At 54.6% G+C, this 22,500-nt stretch overlaps 4 protein-coding genes across 5 annotated transcripts in view; 1 reads left to right on the top strand and 3 right to left on the bottom strand.

Annotated features, from left to right (window-relative positions):
• The window catches only part of LOC308136462 (sodium channel protein type 4 subunit alpha B-like), a gene marked incomplete at its 3' end in the record, with an annotated part of 2,723 nt that extends 1,865 nt beyond the window's left edge, over nt 1-858 (bottom strand). Inside the window, exon 1 of the mRNA XM_080504801.1 lies at nt 666-858. Within this exon, the coding sequence (XP_080360927.1) occupies nt 666-733 (68 nt within the window). The 5' untranslated portion in view covers nt 734-858. The remainder of the gene's footprint in view (nt 1-665) is intronic.
• Nucleotides 859-1,467: 609 nt separating this feature from the next.
• nup160 (nucleoporin 160) lies at nt 1,468-16,282 on the top strand. Its single transcript, XM_080505036.1, has 34 exons — nt 1,468-1,562; nt 2,055-2,169; nt 2,253-2,463; nt 2,557-2,779; nt 2,886-3,076; nt 3,161-3,394; nt 3,488-3,585; nt 4,283-4,367; nt 4,591-4,659; nt 4,779-4,862; nt 4,977-5,147; nt 6,337-6,436; nt 6,565-6,736; nt 6,848-6,981; nt 7,337-7,497; nt 7,573-7,709; nt 7,786-7,859; nt 7,950-8,100; nt 8,565-8,634; nt 8,716-8,814; nt 9,102-9,221; nt 9,451-9,546; nt 9,627-9,721; nt 9,979-10,075; nt 11,126-11,231; nt 11,312-11,472; nt 12,461-12,521; nt 12,616-12,726; nt 13,223-13,346; nt 13,421-13,519; nt 13,613-13,754; nt 14,810-14,935; nt 15,027-15,122; nt 16,120-16,282. The coding sequence occupies exons 1-34, from the start codon at nt 1,472-1,474 to the stop codon at nt 16,213-16,215; spliced, it is 4,200 nt and encodes a 1,399-aa protein (XP_080361162.1). The 5' UTR covers nt 1,468-1,471; the 3' UTR covers nt 16,216-16,282.
• A 1,136-nt stretch (nt 16,283-17,418) lies between these two features.
• Nucleotides 17,419-20,142, bottom strand: LOC308136623 (uncharacterized protein). The gene is given in 5 exon segments (XM_080505050.1): nt 17,419-18,686; nt 18,763-19,001; nt 19,004-19,135; nt 19,792-19,978; nt 20,056-20,142. Coding segments are annotated over 5 exon segments (1,761 nt in total). The 5' UTR covers nt 20,122-20,142; the 3' UTR covers nt 17,419-17,549.
• Nucleotides 20,126-22,500, bottom strand: part of LOC308136611 (receptor-type tyrosine-protein phosphatase beta-like) — an 18,157-nt gene continuing 15,782 nt past the window's right edge. Inside the window, exons 31-33 of one of the 2 annotated variants that reach the window (XM_080505032.1) lie at nt 22,399-22,500; nt 20,232-20,299; nt 20,126-20,147 (exon numbers count right to left, since the gene is read on the bottom strand). The exon at nt 22,399-22,500 is cut by the window's right edge and continues 4 nt beyond it. In XM_080505032.1, the coding sequence (XP_080361158.1) occupies nt 22,409-22,500 (92 nt within the window). In that variant the 3' untranslated portion in view covers nt 20,126-20,147; nt 20,232-20,299; nt 22,399-22,408. Of the gene's footprint in view, nt 20,148-20,231; nt 20,300-21,178; nt 22,301-22,398 lie in introns of those variants that run through there. The other variant, XM_080505031.1, reaches the window with a different exon arrangement.

The raw sequence follows: 22,500 nt of genomic DNA on the forward strand, positions 1-22,500 counted from the left end.
CCCCCATCAAACCCTGAGCTGTGAAACTTTGATGAAGATTTGTACTTGTAGTGAACATGGTGTACTTGTAGTGAACATTGTGTACTTGTAGTAAACTTTGTGTACTTGTAGTAAATGTAGTGACGGTATAGATGTATCATAGTAAACTTTGAACTTTGTGTATTTGTAATAAACTTTGTGCACTTGTAGTAAACTTTGTGCACTTGTAGTAAACTTTGTGTACTTGTAGTAAACGTTGTGCACTTGTAGTAAACTTTGTGCACTTGTAGTCAACTTTGTGCACTTGTAGTCAACTTTGTGTACTTGTAGTAAATGTTGTGTACTTGTAGTAAACTCTGTGTACTTGTAGTAAACATTATGTACTTGTAGTGAATGTAGTGTACTTGTATTAAACTTTGTGTACTTGTAGTAAACTCTGTGTGCTTGTAGTAAACATTATGTACTTGTAGTGAATGTAGTGTACTTGTGCTAAACTTTGTGTACTTCTAGTAAACTTTGTGTACTTCTAGTAAACTTCATGTACTTGTACTAAACTTCGTGTACTTCTAGTAAACTTTGTGTACTTGTAGTAAACTTTGTGTACTTGTTGTAAACTTTGTGTACTTGTAGTGAACGTAGTGTGGGTATAGAATATAAACATAGCAATGAAGGTGAATCAGACTTACAGTTCTGCAGTACTCAGCCTGGCTTCTCCTCCATCCTTCGCTTTGCAGCATCCACCCAAACACGCCATTCCCCGGGGATCAGCTGTCTCACCTGTCTCACCTGTCTCACCTGTCTGTCTGTCTGTCTTTCTGTCTGTCTTTCTGCCGTCAGTCTGTCAGTAGATCCTGCTGCTGTCTTCAGCCTGGTGAGCTCTGCTCTGCTGCTTTCAGTCTGCTTGGTTTTAACTCACACGCACGCACACACACACACACACACACACACACACACACACACACACACACACACACACACACACACACACACACACACACACACACACACACTGTTTCCAAAAGATATGTTTTGTGTTAAATGTCTTCATGCGAACAGATGGGCCACATCCTGAATTCCTGGAAGCAGTGAAAGGCCTGTGTGTATTACACACAGACACACAGACACACACACACACACACACACACACACACACACACACACACACACACACACACACACACACACGCACACAAAGCCTAAACTGTCCCAAAATACTTCGCCTGCCAACAACCCCCCACCCCACCCCCACCCCCACCCCCGCCCACACACACACACACACACACACACACACACACACACACTGATTGATGAATTCATCAGAAATTCATCAGAAATCCCATCAGTCGCCACCGTGTTATTGTCGTACACTCAGTGGCCGTTGGGGGCCGCTGTTGAGCTGCAAGCACTAAGTTGCAGCCTCCAGTTTGTCACCTCGAGGAAGAAGCAGTTCGAACGCGTCGCGCGCGCGCACACAACTCGTCACGCGGACAAGATGGCGGCCGCCTTGGAGAGGAGCTTTGTGGAGATATGCGGCTTCGAGCGGGAGGCGGGCAGGAGGCTCCGGGAGGTGACGGCGAGGCCCGGTGAGTGTGTACCGGGCGGAGGGGGGGTGACGGGGAGGCCCGGTGAGTTTTACCGGGAGGCAGAGCGGTGACAGGGAGGCCCCCGGTGAGTGTGTACCGGGAGGCGGAGAGGAGGCTCCGAGAAGCCCGGTGTTTCGGATTAAGTGGTTTCCCTGTTAACCGGTGACCGGCTTCCTTTTAGCGTCTCGTTGACAACAGGCGTTAAAATCCGCGGGTGTCCTGCGTTTAACCGCATTGACGAGAAAGTTTAAAGTGTCTTCAGTTTGCTTCACCGTCTGCTTTTACCGGCAGCAACGAGGGAAGCTTCAGGAAGTCGGTCACCAGTCAACAGGGAAGCCAGTTGATCCGAAACACCGGAGCGTGTTTTGGACGGATTTGTGAGCCCCTGTTGCCGCGCTGGTCTCTGTTGTCATCTTGCCCTGAGGGGGGAGGTGGGAGGAGGGTGGTGGTGGGGGCGCTTGCGTGTCAGTGACCTGTCTGTTACCTGTGCAGGTGCGGACGACCCCCCCGGCGGCGGCGGCCCCAAGTTTCCCGACAGCGCCGGAGCGTTTCACTATGAGGAAAGCGGCAAGCTGCTGTCAGTCTGCAGCAACCGGTTCATCCACTGGTGAGTCCCCAATCCCCTCCCCCAGTGTTGGGTCTCCCCCCCCCCCCCCCCCAATGTTGATGACGGTTCTGACCCCTCCGCAGGTCCACCTCGGGGGACTGGGTGCAGCTGGTGGAGCAGTCCCTGGACTCGGACCTGCTGAACGGCGCCGTGCGGCTTCGCTTCGCCGGCTGCAGCGTCCTGCCGGGCGGCGTCTCCGTCCACGAGACGCTCAACAACGTCATCGTCCTCGTCTGCACCAATCAGAGCGTCCACAGGCTGCTGCTGCCTCACCCCACGCGCATGTACCGCAGCGTGAGTTAAACCCCCACCCCCCCCCTTACCCCCACAGTGAAGTGTGTGTTGTCACATCGTGTGTGTGTGTGTGTGTGTGTGTGTGTGTTCCAGGAGCTGGTCACCGAGCTCCACATGCAGTCCATCTTCACGGACGCCACCAAGCTGGACCTGGACGACCCGGACCACCGCGTGCTCCTCGCCACCGCCGCCCCTCACGTGGGCACCCCCTGCGCCTCCTCCGCCTGGATCAGCTCCGGGGGCGACGCCCACTTCGCCCTGGCCACGCCCGCGGGGGGCGTCACCGTGGTGACGCTGCCGCCGCACCACACCGCGGGTGCGCGCCGTCCGTCCGTCCCCCCACGTCGCCGAGCCTTTTCGGGAGCCCCCCCCCCACCCTCGGTTAACCTTGAGTTGTGTGTGTGTGTGTGTGTGCTCTGCAGGCAGCGTGTCGGTGGTGGAGCTCCGCAGCAGCTCCATGATGCGGCGGCTCTCTGGGTGGGTGTCGTCGGCCATGCGGGGCGAGCAGAGTCCGGCCGACCTGGTCCTCAGTCTGGCCGTCAGGGAGCTGCAGGACGACGCCTTCGTCTTCGCCCTGTGTCACGACCACAAGCTGAGGATGTGGTCGCTGCAGGTCAGACACACACACACACACACACAGCTGGTCCTCCTCCCTGATGATGATGATGACGGTGTTTCCCCCCCGCCGCCCCTTCAGGAGCAGACGTGCCTGCTGGAGGCCGACATGTTGGACTACATGCCGGCGTGCCGAGGCGTGCGGCGCCTGTCGGGCCAGGGCCACCGGCTGCGCGTCGCCTACTCCGCCGCCACCGGCCTCACGCTCTGCGTCCACCTGGGCGTCCCGCAGAGGGGACAGTTCGTCGTCCTGCAGCTGGTCACCGCCGACAACCGCTACAGCCTGGAGCACATCTCGTCCCTGTTCAGCACGCAGGTACACACACATACATTCACACGCACATACATAGTGTGTGTGTGTGTGTGTGTGTGTGTGTCTCTGAGCTGCAGTGTGTGTGTGTGGCCACAGGAGGTGCTGGTGGACTTCACTCTGACCTCCTCAGACGTCTGGGCTCTGTGGCTCGATGACTCCAACACCACCGTGGTCAAATACATCAACTTTGAGCAGTGAGTGGGGGACGGGGGAGGACGGGGGGGGGGGGGGGGGGGCACAGTGTGTCCAGGGGGGACAGACGCTGGTTCTAACCTCCCTCTCTCTCTCTGTCTCTCTTGCTCTCTCTGTCTCTCTCGCTCTCTCTGTCTCTCTCGCTCTCTCTGTCTCTCTCGCTCTCTCTCCCCCTCTCTCTCTGTCTCTCTGTCTCTCTCTCTCTCTCTCTCTGTCTCTCTCGCTCTCTGTCTCTCTCGCTCTCTGTCTCTCTCGCTCTCTGTCTCTCTCTCTCTGTCTCTCTCCCTCGCTCTCTCTCTGTCTCGCTCTCTCTCTGTCTCTCTCTCTCTCTCTGTCTCTCTCTCTCTCTCTGTCTCTCTCTGTCTCTCTCGCTCTCTGTCTCTCTCTCTCTGTCTCTCCCTCGCTCTCTCTCTGTCTCTCTCTCTCTCTCACTCTCTCGCTCTCTCTCTCTCTCTCTGTCTCTCACTCTATCTCTCTCTCTCTCTCTGTCTCTCTCTCTCTCTCTCTCTCTGTCTCTCTCGCTCTCTGTCTCTCTCTCTCTGTCTCTCCCTCGCTCTCTGTCTCTCTCTCTCTCTCACTCTCTCGCTCTCTCTCTCTCTCTCTGTCTCTCACTCTATCTCTCTCTCTCTCTCTGTCTCTCTCTCTCTCTCTCTCTCTTGTCTCTCTCTCTCTCTCTCTCTCTCTCTCTCTCTCTCTCAGTAACTCGGGGGCTCAGTGGAATCAGGTCTTTGTCCAGCCTCCCCCTGAAGACGAGGTCTCTGTCGGAGTGGATCTGGACCCGCGGGTAACGGCTCGAGTTGTTGGTCACCACGTCTTCACCGTACGGTCAGGTACTGACTGTGTGTGTGTGTGTGTGTGTGTGTGTGTGTGTGTGTGTGTGTGTGTGTGTGTGTGTGTGTGTGTGTGTGTGTGTGTGTGTGTGTGTGTGTGTGTGTGTGTGTGTGTGTGTGTGTGTGTGTGTGTGTGTGTGTGTGTGTGTGTGTGTGTGTGCGCGTGTGTGTGCGCAGGAGAAGTACCTGGACGTCCTCTTCTCTCCTCTCCACTTCACTGCCTCGGCCATCGTCAAAGCTCTGCAGGTGAGACGAAGCCGCCCGTCTGTCTCTTTGCCCGTCTGTCTCTTTGCCCGTCTGTCTCTTTGCCCATCTGTCCCCCGCCGCCCCGTCTCTGACGTGCCGTCCCGTCTCCGCCCGTTCAGATCTACCGCCGCGGCTCCGACTGGATCCCGGACTGCTCCTGGGAGTCGCTGAAGAAGGAGGTGACGGTTGCCGTGGAGACGGAGGTACCTTGCAAGACTTTTGATCGCCTTCGGCGTTTCGTGTCGGGAGTCTTTCCGTTTCTGGAGGAGATGTTTCTCATCCTCCTCCTCCTCCTCCTCCTCCTCCTCCTCCTGCAGCTGCAGAGCAGCGTCACGGAGCTGGAGTTCTCTCAGGAGGAGTACCGTCAGCTGCAGGTGGAGTTCTGGTCCCGGTTCTACTCCTGCTGCCTGCAGTACCAGGAGGTGCAGGCCAATCCCCTCAGCGTCACCGTCAACCCTCACACCGGCATGGTGTGTCTGCTCCGCAAGGTAAACGCCCGGGAGCGGGGGGGGATGGATCCGATCCGGCGTATGGATCCGATCCGACGCCTGGATCCGATCTGGCGTCGGGTTCCGATCCGGCGAATGGATCCGATCCGGCGTATGGATCCGATCCGGCGTCGGGATCCGATCCGGCGTCGGGATCCGATCCGGCGTATGGATCCGATCCGGCGTATGGATCCGATCCGGCGTATGGATCCGATCCGGCGTATGGATCCGATCCGGCGTATGGATCCTATCCGGCGTATGGATCCTATCCGGCGTATGGATCCGATCCGGCGTCGGGATCCGATCCGGCGTCGGGATCCGATCCGGCGTCGGGATCCGATCCGATGCCTGGATCCGATCCGGCGTCGGGTTCCGATCTGGCGTCGGGATCCGATCCGACGCCTGGATCCGATCCGGCGTCGGGATCCGATCCGGCGTATGGATCCGATCCGACGCCTGGATCCGATCCGGCGTATGGATCCGATCCGGCGTCGGGTTCCGATTCCCAACTTAGTTCTCAGAACCGGTCCTGACACGACTCCACCCGTGTTTCCCTGCCGGCCGCTCTGGCTTCGCCTGCTTCTAAACTCTGGACTGGATTTCCTGAACGGAGCCGGGTCTCAATGAGACCTGGAGCAATGAGGCAGCAAATCCAGTCCACGGTTTACAGCCAGCTGGCCGCCCAGCGTGTTCATATGTGTGTGTGTGTAGAGAGTAGAGCTTTATTCCTCCCCAGGGGGAAACACAAACTTACTACAGCTCAAGGTAAAAAGGTGCAGAACTTGTTAAACATGGTTTTTAGGAGGTTCTACACTAAATCTTTAAATGTCAGTGTTTTTAGTTGTCTAAATAAAGGATCAGTATGGTCTCTGTAACCACTTCCACTAGCGACTCGAATCGCTCTTTTCTGTAGAAGAAAAATTGGATTAATGTGTTTTACAGGCATTTCCCCACACTTCAATACAATCTGTCAGATATTGAACAATCAATGAGTTATACAAGAAAAACAAAGCACTTAGAATTAGAATATGTAAACATATGTAAATATCTAAGCAAGAGCAAACAAGAGCACAAAATATAGAATATGTAGAAAATAAATAAATAAAACAATCCAGTAAAAAGAAAAATCCTCTAAAATAGAGTCAATCGCCAGGATTGCTATACACACTGTGTGTGTGTGTGTACGCAGGGCTTCGTCTCCTTCCTGCTGCCTTGCTTCGCGGTGGATCACCTCTACCTGTCCTACGATCAGGACCTTTCCTCAGAGGAGGACACGCCCATCACCGAAGGTCTCACACACACACACACACACACACACACACACACACACACACACACACACACACACACACACACACACACACACACACACAAGCAGGACGGTCCACTGCGGCTCTGACTCTCTCTGGACCGACAGACGCCGACATGGCCCGGGACGTCCTGCAGCTGGTTCGATGCCTGCGGCTGGTCAGCGACGCCGTCGCCGTTTCGCCGGAGTGTGCGTACGAGATGGAGAAGGCGCTGGAGTACCTCCAGCCACCAGAGGGCGCCGCCGAGCTGGTCCTGGAGAGCATGCTGTGCAACGACGGGTACGTGACCAGGCGACGCCTCGCCCGGCTTCTCCTGCGTGGTCGCCTGTCTTAACCCCCCTCCCCTCCCCCCTCCACCTCCCCCTCCCCCGTGTCTCTTGTGTCCTGCAGTGAGGATGTGATGAGCGACATCCAGAACAGGCTGCAGGACGTGAAGAACCCCACGGCGGCCATGATGGTTCTCCTGAGGGAGCTGGACCTGGAGACGGAGACGGAGCCAGTCAGGGAGGGACCACTGGCCCCAGGTCAGTCTGCCACCCTCGCTCGCTCGCTCTCTCTCTGACTCTTTCACTCTGACTCTCTCTCTCTCTCACACACTCTCTCTGACTTTTTCTCTCTCTTTCTCTGACTCTCTCTGTCTCTCTCTCTCGCTCACTCTCACTCGCTCTCTCTCTCTGACTCTCTCTCACTCACTCTGACTGACTCTCACTCTGACTCTCTCTCTGGCTCTCTCACTCTGACTCTCTGACTCTCTCTCTCTCTGACTCTCACTCTGGCTCTCATTCTGACTCTCTCTCTCTGACTCTCACTCTCTCTCTCTCTCTCTGACTCTCACTCTGACTCTCTCTCTCTCTCTGACTCTCTCTCTCTCTGCGTCAGGCGAGAACCTGAACGTGAGGCTCAGCCTATCACAGCTGTACGGCAGCAGCTCTGCGATCTCATTGGTCAGTCAGGCCGTGTGCTTCACCGCCATGAGCCGGGCGCTGTTCCTCCGAGACCTGCTGATCCTGCAGAAGATCTACCTGCGCTTTGGAGACAACGTACGTGCACACACACACACACACACACACACACACACACAACCAGGCACTAAATGTAAGTGTGTGTGTGTGTAGGTGTTTCTGGGTGGAGGAGCTCAGCTGTTGCAGCTCCAGCAGGATCTGATTCCTCGGACGTCTCACCTCCTCTCCTCCTATCACCTCCTCAAACATGTCAGCCAGAGCCTGGCCTCTCCCGTCGCCATGGATACCATGTGAGTACACCGTAGACACACACACACACACACACACGTTACTGTGGTCCTCTGAACCCGCCTCCTCTCCCTCCAGAGACGCCAACCTGCAGCACCTCACCGTGCTGGAGCTGTCCGACTCCCCGGGCCTGAGCTCCGCCTCCAGATCAGGTGAGTGACACGCCTCCAACTCACACCGACTGCCCCCCCCCCCTCCCCCGACACACTGACACCCCCCCCCCCCCCCCCCGCTCTCTGCAGCGCTGTCCCCCCAGACGGTGGTGGAGCTCTTCTACCAGACGAGCGCTCGGAGGACGATCGTCTCTCAGATCTTCTCCCAGCAGACGAAGACGTCTCTGCTGCTCTGGAACCAGACCGTCTCCAACGTGGTCCAGCTGCTGGCCCAGCTGCTGTATCCTCACTGGGAGTCCAACCACTGCAGCACAGCCACTCCAACCACTGCACCACTGCAGCACAGCCACTCCAACCACTCCAACCACTGCAGCACAGCTAGTCCAACCACTGCAGCACAACCACTCCAGCACTGCACCACAGCCACTCCAACCACTGCAGCATAGCCACTCCAACCACTGCAGCACTGGACCGGTCCAGCCACTCCAACCACTGCACCACTGCAGCACAGCCACTCCAACCACTGCACCTCTGGACCGGTCCAACCACTGCACCACAGCCACTGCACCACAGCAGCACAGCCTCTACAACCACTGCAGCACTGCAGCACAGCCACTCCAACCACTGCAGCACTGCAGCACAGCCACTCCAACCACTTCAGCACTGCACCACAGCCACTCCAACCACTGCACCACTGCAGCACAGCCACTCCAACCACTTGGTTTGATTCCTGACTCCTCCCAGTTGGCCCACTAATCCAGGGTTCCAGTTTCCAGAGTGTCTGATGGCGAACTGTCAGTATATCGAGCTGCAGGTCAGTCCTCTGCTCCTCCTTCTCCTCCTCCTCCTCTCTCCTCCTCCTGGTTTCACCCCCGTGTTCTGCCCTCCGTCGCAGGAATACGTGCGTCTGATTGGTCCGTGGTGTCAGGTGAACATCGGCTCCTGCCGCTTCATGCTGGCTCAGTGTTACCTGGCCAACGGGGAAGGTCAGAAGGTGGGTGTCAGTAGGTTGCCATGGAAACGGCCGTAGAGCTGCGTCCTATCATTCTACACTTGCATTCCCCATGATCATCGAAGCGTTTGATTCCGAGGCGTCCAGAAAGGACGTGAAAGGAGCAGAAATTCGCCATGTAATGAAAAAATAAGCCCCAAGATCATTCACTTATTATTATTATTATTGTTATTATTATTATTATTATTGGTCTGCATCCTTTGTTCCAGCCAGACGAGATGGAGCGACCCGCACCGCACCGTTACATCCTGTGGTTTATTTCCCATCAGGCCTTGCAGTGTTTCCAGGAGGCGGCCAGCGAGGTGGAGAAGGAGGACTTCCTGATGAGGCTGACGGGCGGCGAGGACGAGGAGGCGGCTCCCACGCCCAGATTACAGTATTACAACAAGGTAATCACATTACACCCGTCCCGTCTGGAGGTCCGTCGGCGTTCGGGAGGCGGAGCTTTTGATTGACGGCCCGCCTCCTCCATCGTCGTCATCGTCACTCTGAGGAAGATGCCTCAAACGCAATTCTCTCTCTCTCTCTGTCTCTCTTGCTCTCGCTCGCTCTCTCTCTTGCTTTCTCTATCTCTTGCTCTGTCTCTCGCTCTCTCGCTCTCTCTTTCTCTCTCTCTAGGTGCTGCGTCTTCTGGAAGACGTTTGTCTTCCTGAACTCGTCATCCAGTTGGCGTCTCTGGCGATCACTGAGGCGGCGAATGATGTCGGCAGTCAGGTAAAAGTGTGTGTGTGTGACACAATGTGTGTGTCTGTGTGTGTGAGTGTGACACAATGTGTGTGACACGGTGTGTTCAGGCGGCTCTGTGGACTCGGATTTTCAAGCACCACCTGGACCTGGGCCACAACAGTGAGGCGTACGAAGCTCTGACCCAGAACCCCGACAGCAGCATGTACGTACGCCACTTCCTGCGCCGCCGCCGCCACTTCCTGTCGCCACACAGGCTGGGGCGGGACGCGTCACCTGAACTCTGTGTGTGTGTGTGTGTGTGTGTGTGTGTGTGTGTGTGTGTGTGTGTGTGTGTGTGTGTGTGTGTGTGTGTGTGTGTGTGTGTGTGTGTGTGTGTGTGTGTGTGTGTGTGTGTGTGTGTGTGTGTGTGTGTGTGTGTGTGTGTGTGTGTGTGTGTGTGTGTGTGTGTGTGTGTGGCAGGCAGCTGGATTGTCTCCGTCAGCTGGTGGTGGTTCTCTGTGAACGTTCTCAGCTGCAGGACCTCGTCCAGTTTCCATACGTCAGCCTGCATGACGAGGTGACCACACCTGACCTCCACCTGACCCCTGCTGACCTCCACCTCCACCTGACCCCTGCACACCTCCACCTGACCCCTGACCTCCACCTGACCCCTGCTGACCTCCACCTGACCCCTGCTGACCTCCACCTGACCCCTGCTGACCTCCACCTGACCCCTGCACACCTCCACCTGACCCCTGACCTCCACCTGACCCCTGCACACCTCCACCTGACACCTGCACACCTCCACCTGACCCCTGCTGACCTCCACCTGACACCTGACCTCCACCTGACCCCTGCTAACCTCCACCTGACACCTGCACACCTACACCTGACCTCCACCTGACCCCTGCACACCTCCACCTGACACCTGCACACCTCCACCTGACCCCTGCTGACCTCCACCTGACACCTGACCTCCACCTGACCCCTGCTAACCTCCACCTGACACCTGCACACCTACACCTGACCTCCACCTGACCCCTGCTGACCTCCACCTGACCCCTGCACACCTCCACCTGACACCTGACCTCCACCTGACCCCTGCTGACCTCCACCTGACCCCTGCACACCTCCACCTGACACCTGACCCCTGCTGACCTCCACCTGACACCTGCACACCTCCACCTGACCCCTGCTGACCTCCACCTGACACCTGCACACCTCCTGCTGACCTCCACCTGACCCCTGCACACCTACACCTGACCTCCACCTGACCCCTGCTGACCTCCACCTGACCCCTGCACACCTCCACCTGACCCCTGCTGACCTCCACCTGACCCCTGCTGACCTCCACCTGACCCCTGCACACCTCCACCTGACACCTGACCTCCACCTGACACCTGCCCACCTCCACCTGACCCCTGCTGACCTCCATCTGACCTCAGAGTGTGTCTGTGTCTGTGTCTGTGTGTGTGTGTGTGTGTGTGTGTGTGTGTGTGTGTGTGTGTGTGTGTGTGTGTGTGTGTGTGTGTGTGTGTGTGTGTGTGTGTGTGTGTGTGTGTGTGTGTGTGTGTGTGTGTGTGTGTGTGTGTGTGTGTGTGTGTGTGTGTGTGTGTGTGTGTGTCAGGTGGTGTCCATCATCGAGTCTCGAGCTCGGGGTCTGGACCTGCTGACACACAACTACTACGAGCTGCTGTACTCCTTCCACATCGTCCGCCACAACTACAGGAAAGGTACACAACTAGTACACACCTGGGAGTGTGTGTGTGTGTTCAGCCGGAGCTGTAATGTGTGTGTGTGTGTGTGTGTTCAGCCGGAGCAGTGATGTGTGAGTTGGGGCTGCGTGTCGGCCGGGAGCTCCGCTCTCTCCTTGGCCTCCAGAAGCAGGTGAATTGTTTCCTGACGGCTCTCACCTGTCTGAGGCTCATCACACCGGAGTACGCCTGGATCGTCCAACCAGCTGCCGGCACCAGCGTACGACACGCTATACACGCTATACACTCTATACACTCTACATGCTATACACTCTATACACGCTACATGCTATACACTCTATACACGCTACATGCTATACACTCTATACACGCTACATGCTATACACTCTATACACGCTACATGCTATACACTCTATACACACTACATGCTATACACACTATACACGCCACACACTATATACTCTATACACACTATACACTCTATACATGCTATACACACTATACACGCCACACACTATATACTCTATACACACTATACACTCTATACATGCTATACACACTATACACGCCACACACTATATACTCTATACACACTATACACTCTATACACGCTACATGCTATACACACTATACACGCCACATGCTATACACGCTACATGCTATACACACTATACACGCCACATGCTATACACGCTATACACACCACACGTTATACACACTATACACACCACACGCTATACACACTATACACACCACACGCTATACACACCGCATGCTATACACGCTATGCACACACCACACACTATACACACTACACACGCCACAAGTTATACACACTATACACACCACCTGCTCTACACACTATACACGCCACACGTTATACACACCACACACTATACACACCACACACTATACACACTATACACGCCACACGTTATACATACTGTACACACCACACACTATACACAGCTCATGCTATATACACTATACACACTATACATGCCACATGTTATACACACTATACACACCACACACTATACACACCTCATGCTATACACACTATACACGCCACACGCTATACACACGACACGTTATACACACTATACACACCTCATGCTATACACACTATACACACCTCATGCTATACACACTATACACACCACACGTTATACGCACTGTACACACCTCACGCTATATACACCATACACACCACATACTACACACTGATATTTGTGTGTTTTGTGCAGTATGAACGAGCGGGAGCGTCTCCAAAGAGAAACTCTGATGGAGAGTTCACCACTGAACCAGGTGACACACACGTGCACGCTCACGCTCACACACACACGTTACAGTTACCGACTCCTATCTTCCACTCACTGTCTGTCTCCTGTCTGTCTGTCAGTGAGACGTCAGGTGGACGTTCTGGAGCTGGACGACCTCCAGAAGGAGTACTTCCTGTCCCGTTGTCGGCTCACGCTGGCTCAGCACCACCCGCCATCCGCCGCCATCGCAGGTACTTTCACCAGCCTCTCTGGTCGGAGGCTCCGCCCATCACTCCACCTCTCTCTGTAGGCGGGGCCTCTGACCTGTCTGTCTCTATGTGGGCGGGGCCTCTGATCTATGTTTATGTGGGCGGGGCCTCTGACCTGTCTGCCCCTATGTGGGCGTGGCCTCTGATCTGTGTCTTTATGTGGGCGGGACCTGTGTCTGTGGGCGGGACCTCTGACCTGTCTGTCTCTATGTGGGTGGGGCCTCTGATCTGTGTGTTTATGTGGGCGGGGCCTCTGATCTGTGTCTGTGTGTGGGCGGGGCCTCTGATCTGTGTGTTTATGTGGGCAGGGCCTCTGATCTGTGTGTGGGCGGGGCCTCTGATCTGTGTTTATGTGGGCGGGGCCTCTGATCTGTGTCTTTGTGTGGGCGGGGCCTCTGAGCTGTGTCTTTGTGTGGGCGGGGCCTCTGGGCTGGGTCTTTGTGTGGGCGGGGCCTCTGAGCTGTGTGTCTCTCTGTAGGCGGGGCCTCGGCCGTGGAGCTGCTGTCTCTCCTGGTGCAGACCGGCCTCTTCGACTCGGCTCTGACTCTGAGTCAGACCTTCGGACTGGAGCTGACGCCGGTCTTCGAGGGTCTGACCTTCAAGTGAGTCGAGACCTTCGAGAGACGACAAGTCCCAACGTTTGTTTGTTTGTTTACCTTGCTTGTTGGCTCCCCAGATGCATCCAGTTGCAGTTCGGGGGGGAGGAGTCTCAGAATGACGCCTGGAGCTGGTTGGCTGCTAACCAGCTGACCATGGTCAACACCAAGGAGTCCAGGTGAGCGCTACGGTGGTCCTGTAAACAACAACAACAACAACAGCAGTTTGTCAACAACAGACGGCCGCCGTCACTTGTCATGTTGCCCCGCAGCGCGGCGGACGAGGCGTGGCGGCTGCTCGCCTCCTACCTGCAGCGGTTCCCCTCCACCAGCGGCCAGCACCACCGCCACGTCATACACAAGCTGCTGGCGCACGGCGTGCCACTGCCTGATTGGCTGGTCGCCTCCTACAAGGTGAGGCCGGGGGGCGGGGCTTAACGCCCCGAAGGAGGAAAATCCTCACGAGTGTAAACACCGACTGCAGAGTTCGTTTACTGGTTTGCTTACATTGTGTGGTTGGGCAATTTGTTTTGTTTACTGGTTTGTTTACATTGTGTGTTTGGGCAATTCATTTTGTTACAGCGGGTGGCTAGTTATTGAACATGTTTACTGGTTTGTTTACATTGGAGGCTGTTATTTAGCTTGTTTACTGGTTTGTTTACATTGGAGGCTGTTATTTAGCTTGTTTACTGATTTGTTTACAGCGGGTGGGTGGTTATTTATCTTGTTTACTGGTTTGTTTACATTGGAGGCTAGTTATTTATCTTGTTTACTGGTTTGTTTACAGCGAGTAACTGGTTATTTAGCGTGTTTACTGGTTTGTTTACATTGGAGGCTGTTATTTAGCTTGTTTACTGATTTGTTTACAGCGGGTGGGTGGTTATTTATCTTGTTTACTGGTTTGTTTACATTGGAGGCTAGTTATTTATCTTGTTTACTGGTTTGTTTACAGCGGGAGGCTGGTTGTTTATCTTGTTTACAGCGGGTGTTGGTTATTTATCTTGTTTACAGTGGGAGGCTGGTTATGGATCTTGTTTACTGGGTTGTTTACAGTGGGAGGCTGCTTATTGAGCTTGTTTACTGGTTTGTTTACAGTGGGAGGCTGCTTATTGAGCTTGTTTACTGGTTTGTTTACTGCAAGTAGCTGGTTGTTTAGTGTTTACTGGTTTGTTTACATTGGAGGCTGGTTATTGATCTTGTTTACTGGTTTGTTTACAGTGGGAGGCTGGTTATTGATCTTGTTTACTGGTTTGTTTACAGTGGGAGGCTGGTTATTGATCTTGTTTACTGGTTTGTTTACAGTGGGAGGCTGGTTATTGATCTTGTTTACTGGTTTGTTTACATTGGAGGCTGGTTATTGATCTTGTTTACTGGGTTGTTTACAGCGGGAGGCTGGTTATTGATCTTGTTTACTGGGTTGTTTACAGCGGGAGGCTGGTTATTGATCTTGTTTACTGGGTTGTTGACAGCGGGTGGACGCCCCCTCCCTCCTGCGCCTGCTGCTGAACTTTGACCTCCTGGAGGCGGCGGCTGAACTGGTGTTGGAGTACGTGGACGCCGTCTTGGGTCGAGGACATCAGTACTTTGGCATCGAGGTAGAAGTATTTAAAGTAACTGAAGTACTGCGTGAGGACCGTGTACTCCAGTGTGTTTGTGTGTTGATGTTTGTTTGTTTGTTGGTTTCAGAGGCCGCTGTCGGCCACGTCTCCTCCCGCCTGGCTGCCCTACACGTCCATCGACCAGCTGCTGCAGGCGCTGCGGGAGACGCAGACGCACGGCGCCGTGAGTCCTGCTGCTTCCTTACCTGCTTGTTTACCAGTTTCCTTACCTGTTTACCTGCTTATCTACTAGCCTCCTTACCTGCTTGTTTACCAGTTTCCTTACCTGTTTACCTGCTTATTTACCAGCTTGTTTACAAGCTTCCTTACCTGCTTGTTTACCAGTTTCCTTACCTGTTTACCTGCTTATTTACCAGCTTGTTTACTAGCTTCCTTACCTGCTTGTTTACCAGTTTCCTTACCTGTTTACCTGCTTATTTACCAGTTTCCTTACCTGCTTGTTTACCAGCTTCCTTACCTGTTTACCTGCTTATTTACCAGCTTGTTTACAAGCTTCCTTACCTGCTTGTTTACCAGTTTCCTTACCTGTTTACCTGCTTATCTACTAGCCTCCTTACCTGCTTGTTTACCAGTTTCCTTACCTGCTTGTTTACCTGCTTATTTACCAGTTTCCTTACCTGTTTACCTGCTTATTTACCAGTTTCTCTGCTTTTTTTTACCAGCTTCCTTACCTACTTGTTTACCAGTTTCCTTACCTGTTTACCTGCTTATTTACCTGCTTACCTACTAGCCTCCTTACCTGCTTGTTTACCAGTTTCCTTACCTGTTTACCTGCTTATTTACCAGTTTCCTTACCTGCTTGTTTACCAGCTTCCTTACCAGTTTCTCTGCTTTTTTTTACCAGCTTCCTTACCTACTTGTTTACCAGTTTCCTTACCTGTTTACCTGCTTATTTACCAGTTTCCTTACCTGCTTGTTTACCAGCTTCCTTACCAGTTTCTCTGCTTTTTTTACCAGCTTCCTTACCTACTTGTTTACCAGTTTCCTTACCTGTTTACCTGCTTATCTACTAGCCTCCTTACCTGCTTGTTTACCAGCTTCCTTACCGGTTTACCTGCTTATTTACCAGTTTCCTTACCTGCATGTTTACCTGCTTATTTACCAGCTTCCTTACCTGCCGACCTGCTTATTTACCATGTTGTTTACCTGTTTGTTTGCAGCTCCAGGGCCGGCTGCAGGACAAGCTGTCAGAGTATCACGCCGTGGTGGAGATGATGAGCAGAAACAGACTAAACGGACAGACCTGTGCTCACTGAGCCGCCTTGCTTTCCTTACTTGTTTTCCTTGTAAACAAACTGAAATAAAGTGTTTTTCTTTTTCTAATCAACGTTTCGTCAAGACTCGCGTCCCGCAGAGAGAAACATCTGAGGGGGAATCGTACTCCAGAAAGCAGGTTTAGTGGAAACTCAGCATTAAGCTGGGGAGGGGGGGGGGGGGGGGCGGTCGCCACGGTAACGGACTGAACAGAACCTTGTAGAGGAAACCCTGAGGTTGTGGCTCCGCCCACCTGAAGCGGCGGATTAGAAGTAGATTCCTTCATTTCCAAACCCGTCGATTCTTCTGCCCAGATGTTTTCTTACTCTTGACTATTAATTACACACGGCATGACTTTTTTTTTTTTTTATTAGAGATAAATGGTTTGTTTTCCATTATTAGAATTGAGTGTAGAGCGGCTAGAGAATCACTCCATGGTTACTAGTTTCACCTGGTTAACTTCCTGCTGTAACAGTCTTTCACTTTACAGTAAAACTCAGTCGTTAGTGTGGTGAACAGTACTAGTTATCCCGCTGTGGCCCAGCAGCTCACTAACTAGCTGGCTCCGGTCTGACCCCGGTTAACCCACCGACTCCTTAACTGCTGGTTAAGTTAACTGGTCAACTGCTGGACAAGTTTACCTGATTAAGTGCTCGACAAGTTAACCACTGTAAAAGTTAACTGGTTAACTACTGGACAAGTGAACTACTTTTAAAAGTTACCCAGTTACCTGCTGGTTCAAGGTGTTTTATTTTTATTTTATTTACCTGGTTACCTGCTGAACAAGCTAACTGCTGGAAAAGTTAACTGGTTAACTGCTGGAAAGGTTAACTGGTGGAGAAGTTAACTGGTGGAGAAGCTCCTCTTAAGTCACATTTATTTAATTTCTACCTGTATTGTGCGATCTGACGTTAAATGTTAAGCCTGTGGATTAATGTGATCAAATTTACGGCGTTTGGCCGTCGGGACTTTTTAAACGGCAAAATAACTGGCGGTTTCCGGTCTGTTGCCGTGGTAACCGCTGATAAAAGCTTCTTTTTTTCCAGGCGCGTAACTCAAGGTTCACGTACTCGGAAGTTGATTTGAACTCATTCAAAATCAGCTGTTCTGGATTTGGGGGGGGGATTTCTCCCGCGATCGGGCCGTGGTCCGGCTCGTTGCCGCGGCGACGGGTGACGGAGGAGGCGGCGGAGACGTGCTGAGTACAAATCAAACGGAGCTTTATTGTGTGGGCTCTGTACAAAGTAGAACAAAGTGGAGTTACAGCTAAATGGAATGCTCTCAGTAATACTGACGTGTACTAGATATGGAATGCAGTCTTTTTTTTTTTTTTTCTTTATAAACATGGCGGGGCGAGTCCCCCCCCCGCGCTCTGATTGGTCAGAGTCTGTGGCGGCCCAGTCACGCCGTGCTCTTGGTGGGCAGCTCGGTGCTGTTGTGTCTCGTCTTGCGCGACGTGCCGTCGTCCCGCGGCCGCGCCTTCTGCAGGCTGGACATGGCGGCGGTGCGCTCGATGTCGATGAGGGCGTACAGCTCCGTGCGGCGGGTGGGCGTGGTGGGGGGCAGCGGCGAGGTGGGGGTGCGGGGCGTGTGCGGGTTGCTGCTGTCCGAGGCGCCCCGGTTGCCTCCGCCGCCGCCGCCGTCCATCTCCACCTCGATGTAGTTGAGAGTCTTGGGCGGCTCCGGGTGACCCGGGTGGCCCGGGTGACCCGTCGGCCGCCGGAAGTCGAAGTTGAAGACGGTGGGGCCGTCGGCGGCGGTGCGGCGCCGGGCCGTGTCGGGCCGGTGGGCGCTCAGCGGCGCCGTCACGTTCTCCGTGTTGACGTAGTTGTGCGAGGATTCCAGGGCGGCGGACAGCGGGTGGGAGTAGGAGTGGTGCAGCGGGCCGTGGTGGCTGAAGCCGTTGAGCGACGGCGTCTTGAGGAGGCCGCCGCCGCCGCCGCCGTTCTCCTCCTCCTCCGAGCTCGGCTTCCTCGTCTCCCACACCGGCGGCAGCGCCGGCAGGTTCTCGTAGTCCAGCAGGGCGGGGTGCCGCTGCGCCGAGTTGTTGACATTCTGCAGGTCGGGGGTGAGCGGGGGGCGGGCGGTGGCGGCGCGAGGAGGTGGAGGAGGAGGAGGAGCCGTTGGCGTGCGGGAGCTCGGGTTCGGCGGCGGCCTCCGGGTGGCCGTTAGTCTCTCGGGGCTCCTCCTCCTGCTGCTCCTTCTGCCGCCGCTCCTTCTCCATCAGCTGGCGCTGCACCGGCGTGGGGCCGAGGACGAAGCGCACGCTCTGCGGCTCCAGCACCACCTGAGGCTCCGGCGGCGGCGGCGGCGGCAGCGCCCCCGCCGCAGGCACCGGGTCAGGCCGGACCCGCGGGGGAGGCGGCGGCGTCGGGGGACACGGGGGAGACGTGGGACTCTCCAGAGGCGTGGTGACGGTCAGGGGACTCGGCTGCTCCTCCAGGAGGCCCGACGTGTTCACGTAGGTGTGTACCTGCACGCACACACACACTCTTTACACTCTATTCACGGAGCATGCGGTGAAGGAGGGGGCGTCGCCGTCGTCTTACCGCATCGTCAGCCACCAGCAGGGGGTGTGTGGACTCCTCTCCCACAGACGGCAGGCGGGTGGAGGCCACAGACGGGTGGCGGGTGGAGGGGTGAGACGGGGCGTCGCCCACCGAGGGAACCCGGCTAACGCCATTCGGCACCGACGGCACCGAGTATCCCAGGGCTACACACACACACAATGGATGAATACACACGCGGCGGAGCGGGCGGTGGTTGTGTAACATCGGCGTGTCGTACCTGCAGGAGTCAGCGCCCCCTGCTGGCTGGGCTCCAGCACCGCCTCCTCCACCACACTGATGCTGTGGCTGTGCATCACCTCCTGCAGCATGTTGAAGATCTCCTCCGCCCGGCAGCACTTGAAGGCAAAGATCCCTGAACACACAACAACCGTCAGATACAACAGTCACACACACACACAACAACCGTCAGACACACTACAACCGTCAGACACAACAGTCACACACACACACAACAACCGTCAGACACAACAGTCACACACACACACAACAACCGTCAGACACACTACAACCGTCAGACACAACAGTCACACACACACACACACACAACAACAACCGTCAGAGGCACACTAACACTGTCAGACACACACTACGACCCTCAGACACACACACAACCGTCAGAGAAACGCACACAACAACCGTCAGAGACACACACACTACAACCCTGAGACACACACACACACACACACTACAACCCTGAGACACACACACACACACACACTACAACCGTCAGACAGACACACACACACACTACAACCGTCAGAGACACACACACACTACAACCGTCAGAGACACACAACGTCTGAGCTCTTCTGCATGTGTGTGTGTGTGTGTGTGTGTGTGTGTGTGTGTGTGTGTGTGTGTGTGTGTGTGTGTGTGTGTGTGTGTGTGTGTGTGTGTGTGTGTGTGTGTGTGTGTGTGTGTGTGTGTGTGTGTGTGTGTGTGTGTGTGTGTGTCGCCGATGCTTTCTATTGGCTGCGGTGTGAGGTGGGCGTGGCTTCATGGCCCTACCTTGGCCGGTCTGACAGCGGCGGCCGCTCTCGAAGGAGAACAGGTTGGAGTCGTAGCCGTAGCGCCGCAGGCACAGGTAAGGCCACCGCACATCGTCACGACGGTGCGTGTGGAGGACGAGCTCGGCGTCGGTCAACTCCATCACGCCTGAGCCCAGCTCGTTACCGTCGTCGTCCACATTGATCACCTGGCGGGGGGGAGGGGTTTATACACCTGTAGCACCACGAAGTGTGTGTGTGTGTGCGTGCGTGTGCGTGTGTGTACCTTAAATTTGCTCTGATGATTATCTGGAATCGACTCTTTCTCTGGACAGCTTAAGCAGCTACCCATGGCTTCTTCACAGCACCATCTGATGTCTGAGACACAATCACAGAGCGTCACACACACTCTCAGACACACACACACACACACACACTCTCAGACACACACACACGACTCACCGAGATCCTGCCTCCAGTAGTTCTGCTTCCATCCTCAGAGCCTGAGGACTGCTCATGCTTCAGTCACTCTGCAACACACACACACACACACACACACACACACACACACACACACACACACACACACACACACACACACACACACACACACACACACACACACACACACACACACACTTTAGCTCAAGCCCTCCGTAATCTCGATGACCTCACAGTGACCCCTCAGTGACCTCTGGCTGGTTCCAACCATGGAAGCACCGAGTGGTCATCCTGATGATGTCATCAGTACCCCCCCCCCCCTCCCTTCAGCACGGTTACTAGTTTCACCTGGTTAACTTCCTGTTGTAACCGTCTTTCACTTTACAGTAAAACTCAGTCGTTAGTGTGGTGAACAGTACTAGTTATCCCGCCGTGGCTGTGAACCAGCAGCTCACTAACTAGCTGGCTCCGGTCTGACCCCGGTTAACCCACCGACTCCTTATCTGCTGGACAAGTTAACTGCTGGTTAAAGTTAACTTGTCAACTGCTGGACAACTTAACTTCTGGACAAGTTAACTGCTTTGAAAGTTACTTGGTTAACTGCTGGAAAAGTTGACCTGATTAAGTGCTGGACAAGTTAACCACTGGAAAAGTTAACTGGTTAACTACTGGACAAGTTAACTACTTTTAAAAGTTACCCGGTTACCTGCTGAGCAAGTTAACTGCTGGAAAAGTGAACTGGTTAACTGCTGGACAAGTTAACTGGTTAAAAGCTGGACAAGTTAACTGGTTAACTGCTGGAAAGGTTAACTGGTGGAGAAGCTCCTCTCCGGGTTAATGGCAGCTCGTTAGCAGCAGGCTAACGAGCGTCTCTCGTTAGCCTCCGGCAGCTCGACTCGACTCGACTCGTCCCGGGCCGGAGCCGAGCCGAGCCGGGCCGGGCCGGGCCGGGCCTGGCCTCTACTCACCGGGGCCTCCGCCAGTAAAGTCCGGGGGACGGAATCCGAGCGGTCCGCTGCTCCACACGCCCCGGCAGCGACGGGGCTTCGGGTCCGGGGAGGGGGGGGTGGGGGGGGTGGGGGGGTGGTCGGCGGCCAGGGGACGGAGCCGGAGCGGGGCAGCTAGCAGAGTTAGCCCGCTGCTACTGAGCCTCCATCTTCTTCCAGAGCGCCAAAAAAACAATCACAACTTCTCCCGAAGAGCCGAGGAGCCGCTGCCCCGCACCGATCCGCGGCCGCACTCCGGCCCGAAACCATCCACGGGCCCCGCCGGGCTCTCTGCCGCCCGCCGCGCGGCGCTCGAAAGCACTTTTCTCGGCCCGAAAACTAAAAGTTTGTTCCGCTCGGAGCGTCGCTGCGCTGCTTAGCCGTTAGCCGTCCGGAGCTAAATCACTGCAACTCCGCCAAACTTCCGACAGTAGGCCGCCGCACCGCGCATGCGCAGGGCGGAGGACCGCCAGCAGAGCGGCGGAGCAGGAGAGGCGCGGTAACGTATCGACAGGAGTAACAAAGAGTACACAGGGTAACGGGGGAGTAACGACAAGCGTAACGAAGAGTGCACAGGGTAACGGAAAGTACCGACAAGTCACAAAAAAAATGACGCAGGGTGGTAAAGAAAATCAACAAGGAGAGAGTAACAGAGTAACGAAGAGTAATAACAAGGTAACGCAGATAAAGAAGAGTAACTAAAAGCACGGTTCCGTTACTCTGTACAGAAAGTGAAGTGAATAGAACACAGGATATAACACACGTATTGCATAAAGTAACTTAAAAAGAGAAACAAAAAGTCGAGAGAACTAGAAAGAAAAAAGGAGTAAAAACTAAAAAAAAACAAAAAGTAAACAACAACACAAAAACACAGAAGACTTACAAGTTACCACACACACACACACACACACACACACACACACACACACACACACACACACACAGAGGAGCAGAGTACAGGCCGCAGATCAGGTCAGTTGTATCGTGTCGGTTTTATTTACAGTGAAAGTCTTTAAATACAGAATGACGGACGAGCCGCTGCTGCTCAAACTCCTCCTGAACCTCAGAGCGTCAGTCTGCCCAGCAGGGGGCGCCACGGAGTCTCTGTGGGTGCAACCAGGATGTGAGAGTGTGCTCACGCCCTCCCTGCACGTGTGTGTGTGGGTGTGGGTGGAGGAGGGTGGAGGAGGGTGGGGGCTCACCTGAGAGATGTCACAGTCGGCGGTGTCCCAGGTGATCCTGCTCACAGCGCAGCTTCCGGGCCCTCAGGACGTCTCGGACGCACTGGTGGACGTACAGGTACT

This window comes from Blennius ocellaris (assembly GCF_963422515.1).
Source record: "Blennius ocellaris genome assembly, chromosome: 11".
In the NCBI taxonomy this organism is placed as follows: Eukaryota; Metazoa; Chordata; class Actinopteri; order Blenniiformes; family Blenniidae; genus Blennius; species Blennius ocellaris.

Excerpts from the sequence above, each read along its gene's own strand:
- nup160 (XM_080505036.1), top strand. The coding sequence starts at position 1,472 with ATGGCGGCCGCCTTGGAGAGGAGCTTTGTGGAGATATGCGGCTTCGAG. Across the intron at positions 4,660-4,778 it reads CCATCGTCAAAGCTCTGCAG|ATCTACCGCCGCGGCTCCGA; the intron begins GTGAGACGAAGC and ends CCGCCCGTTCAG. Across the intron at positions 9,547-9,626 it reads CGAATGATGTCGGCAGTCAG|GCGGCTCTGTGGACTCGGAT; the intron begins GTAAAAGTGTGT and ends CGGTGTGTTCAG.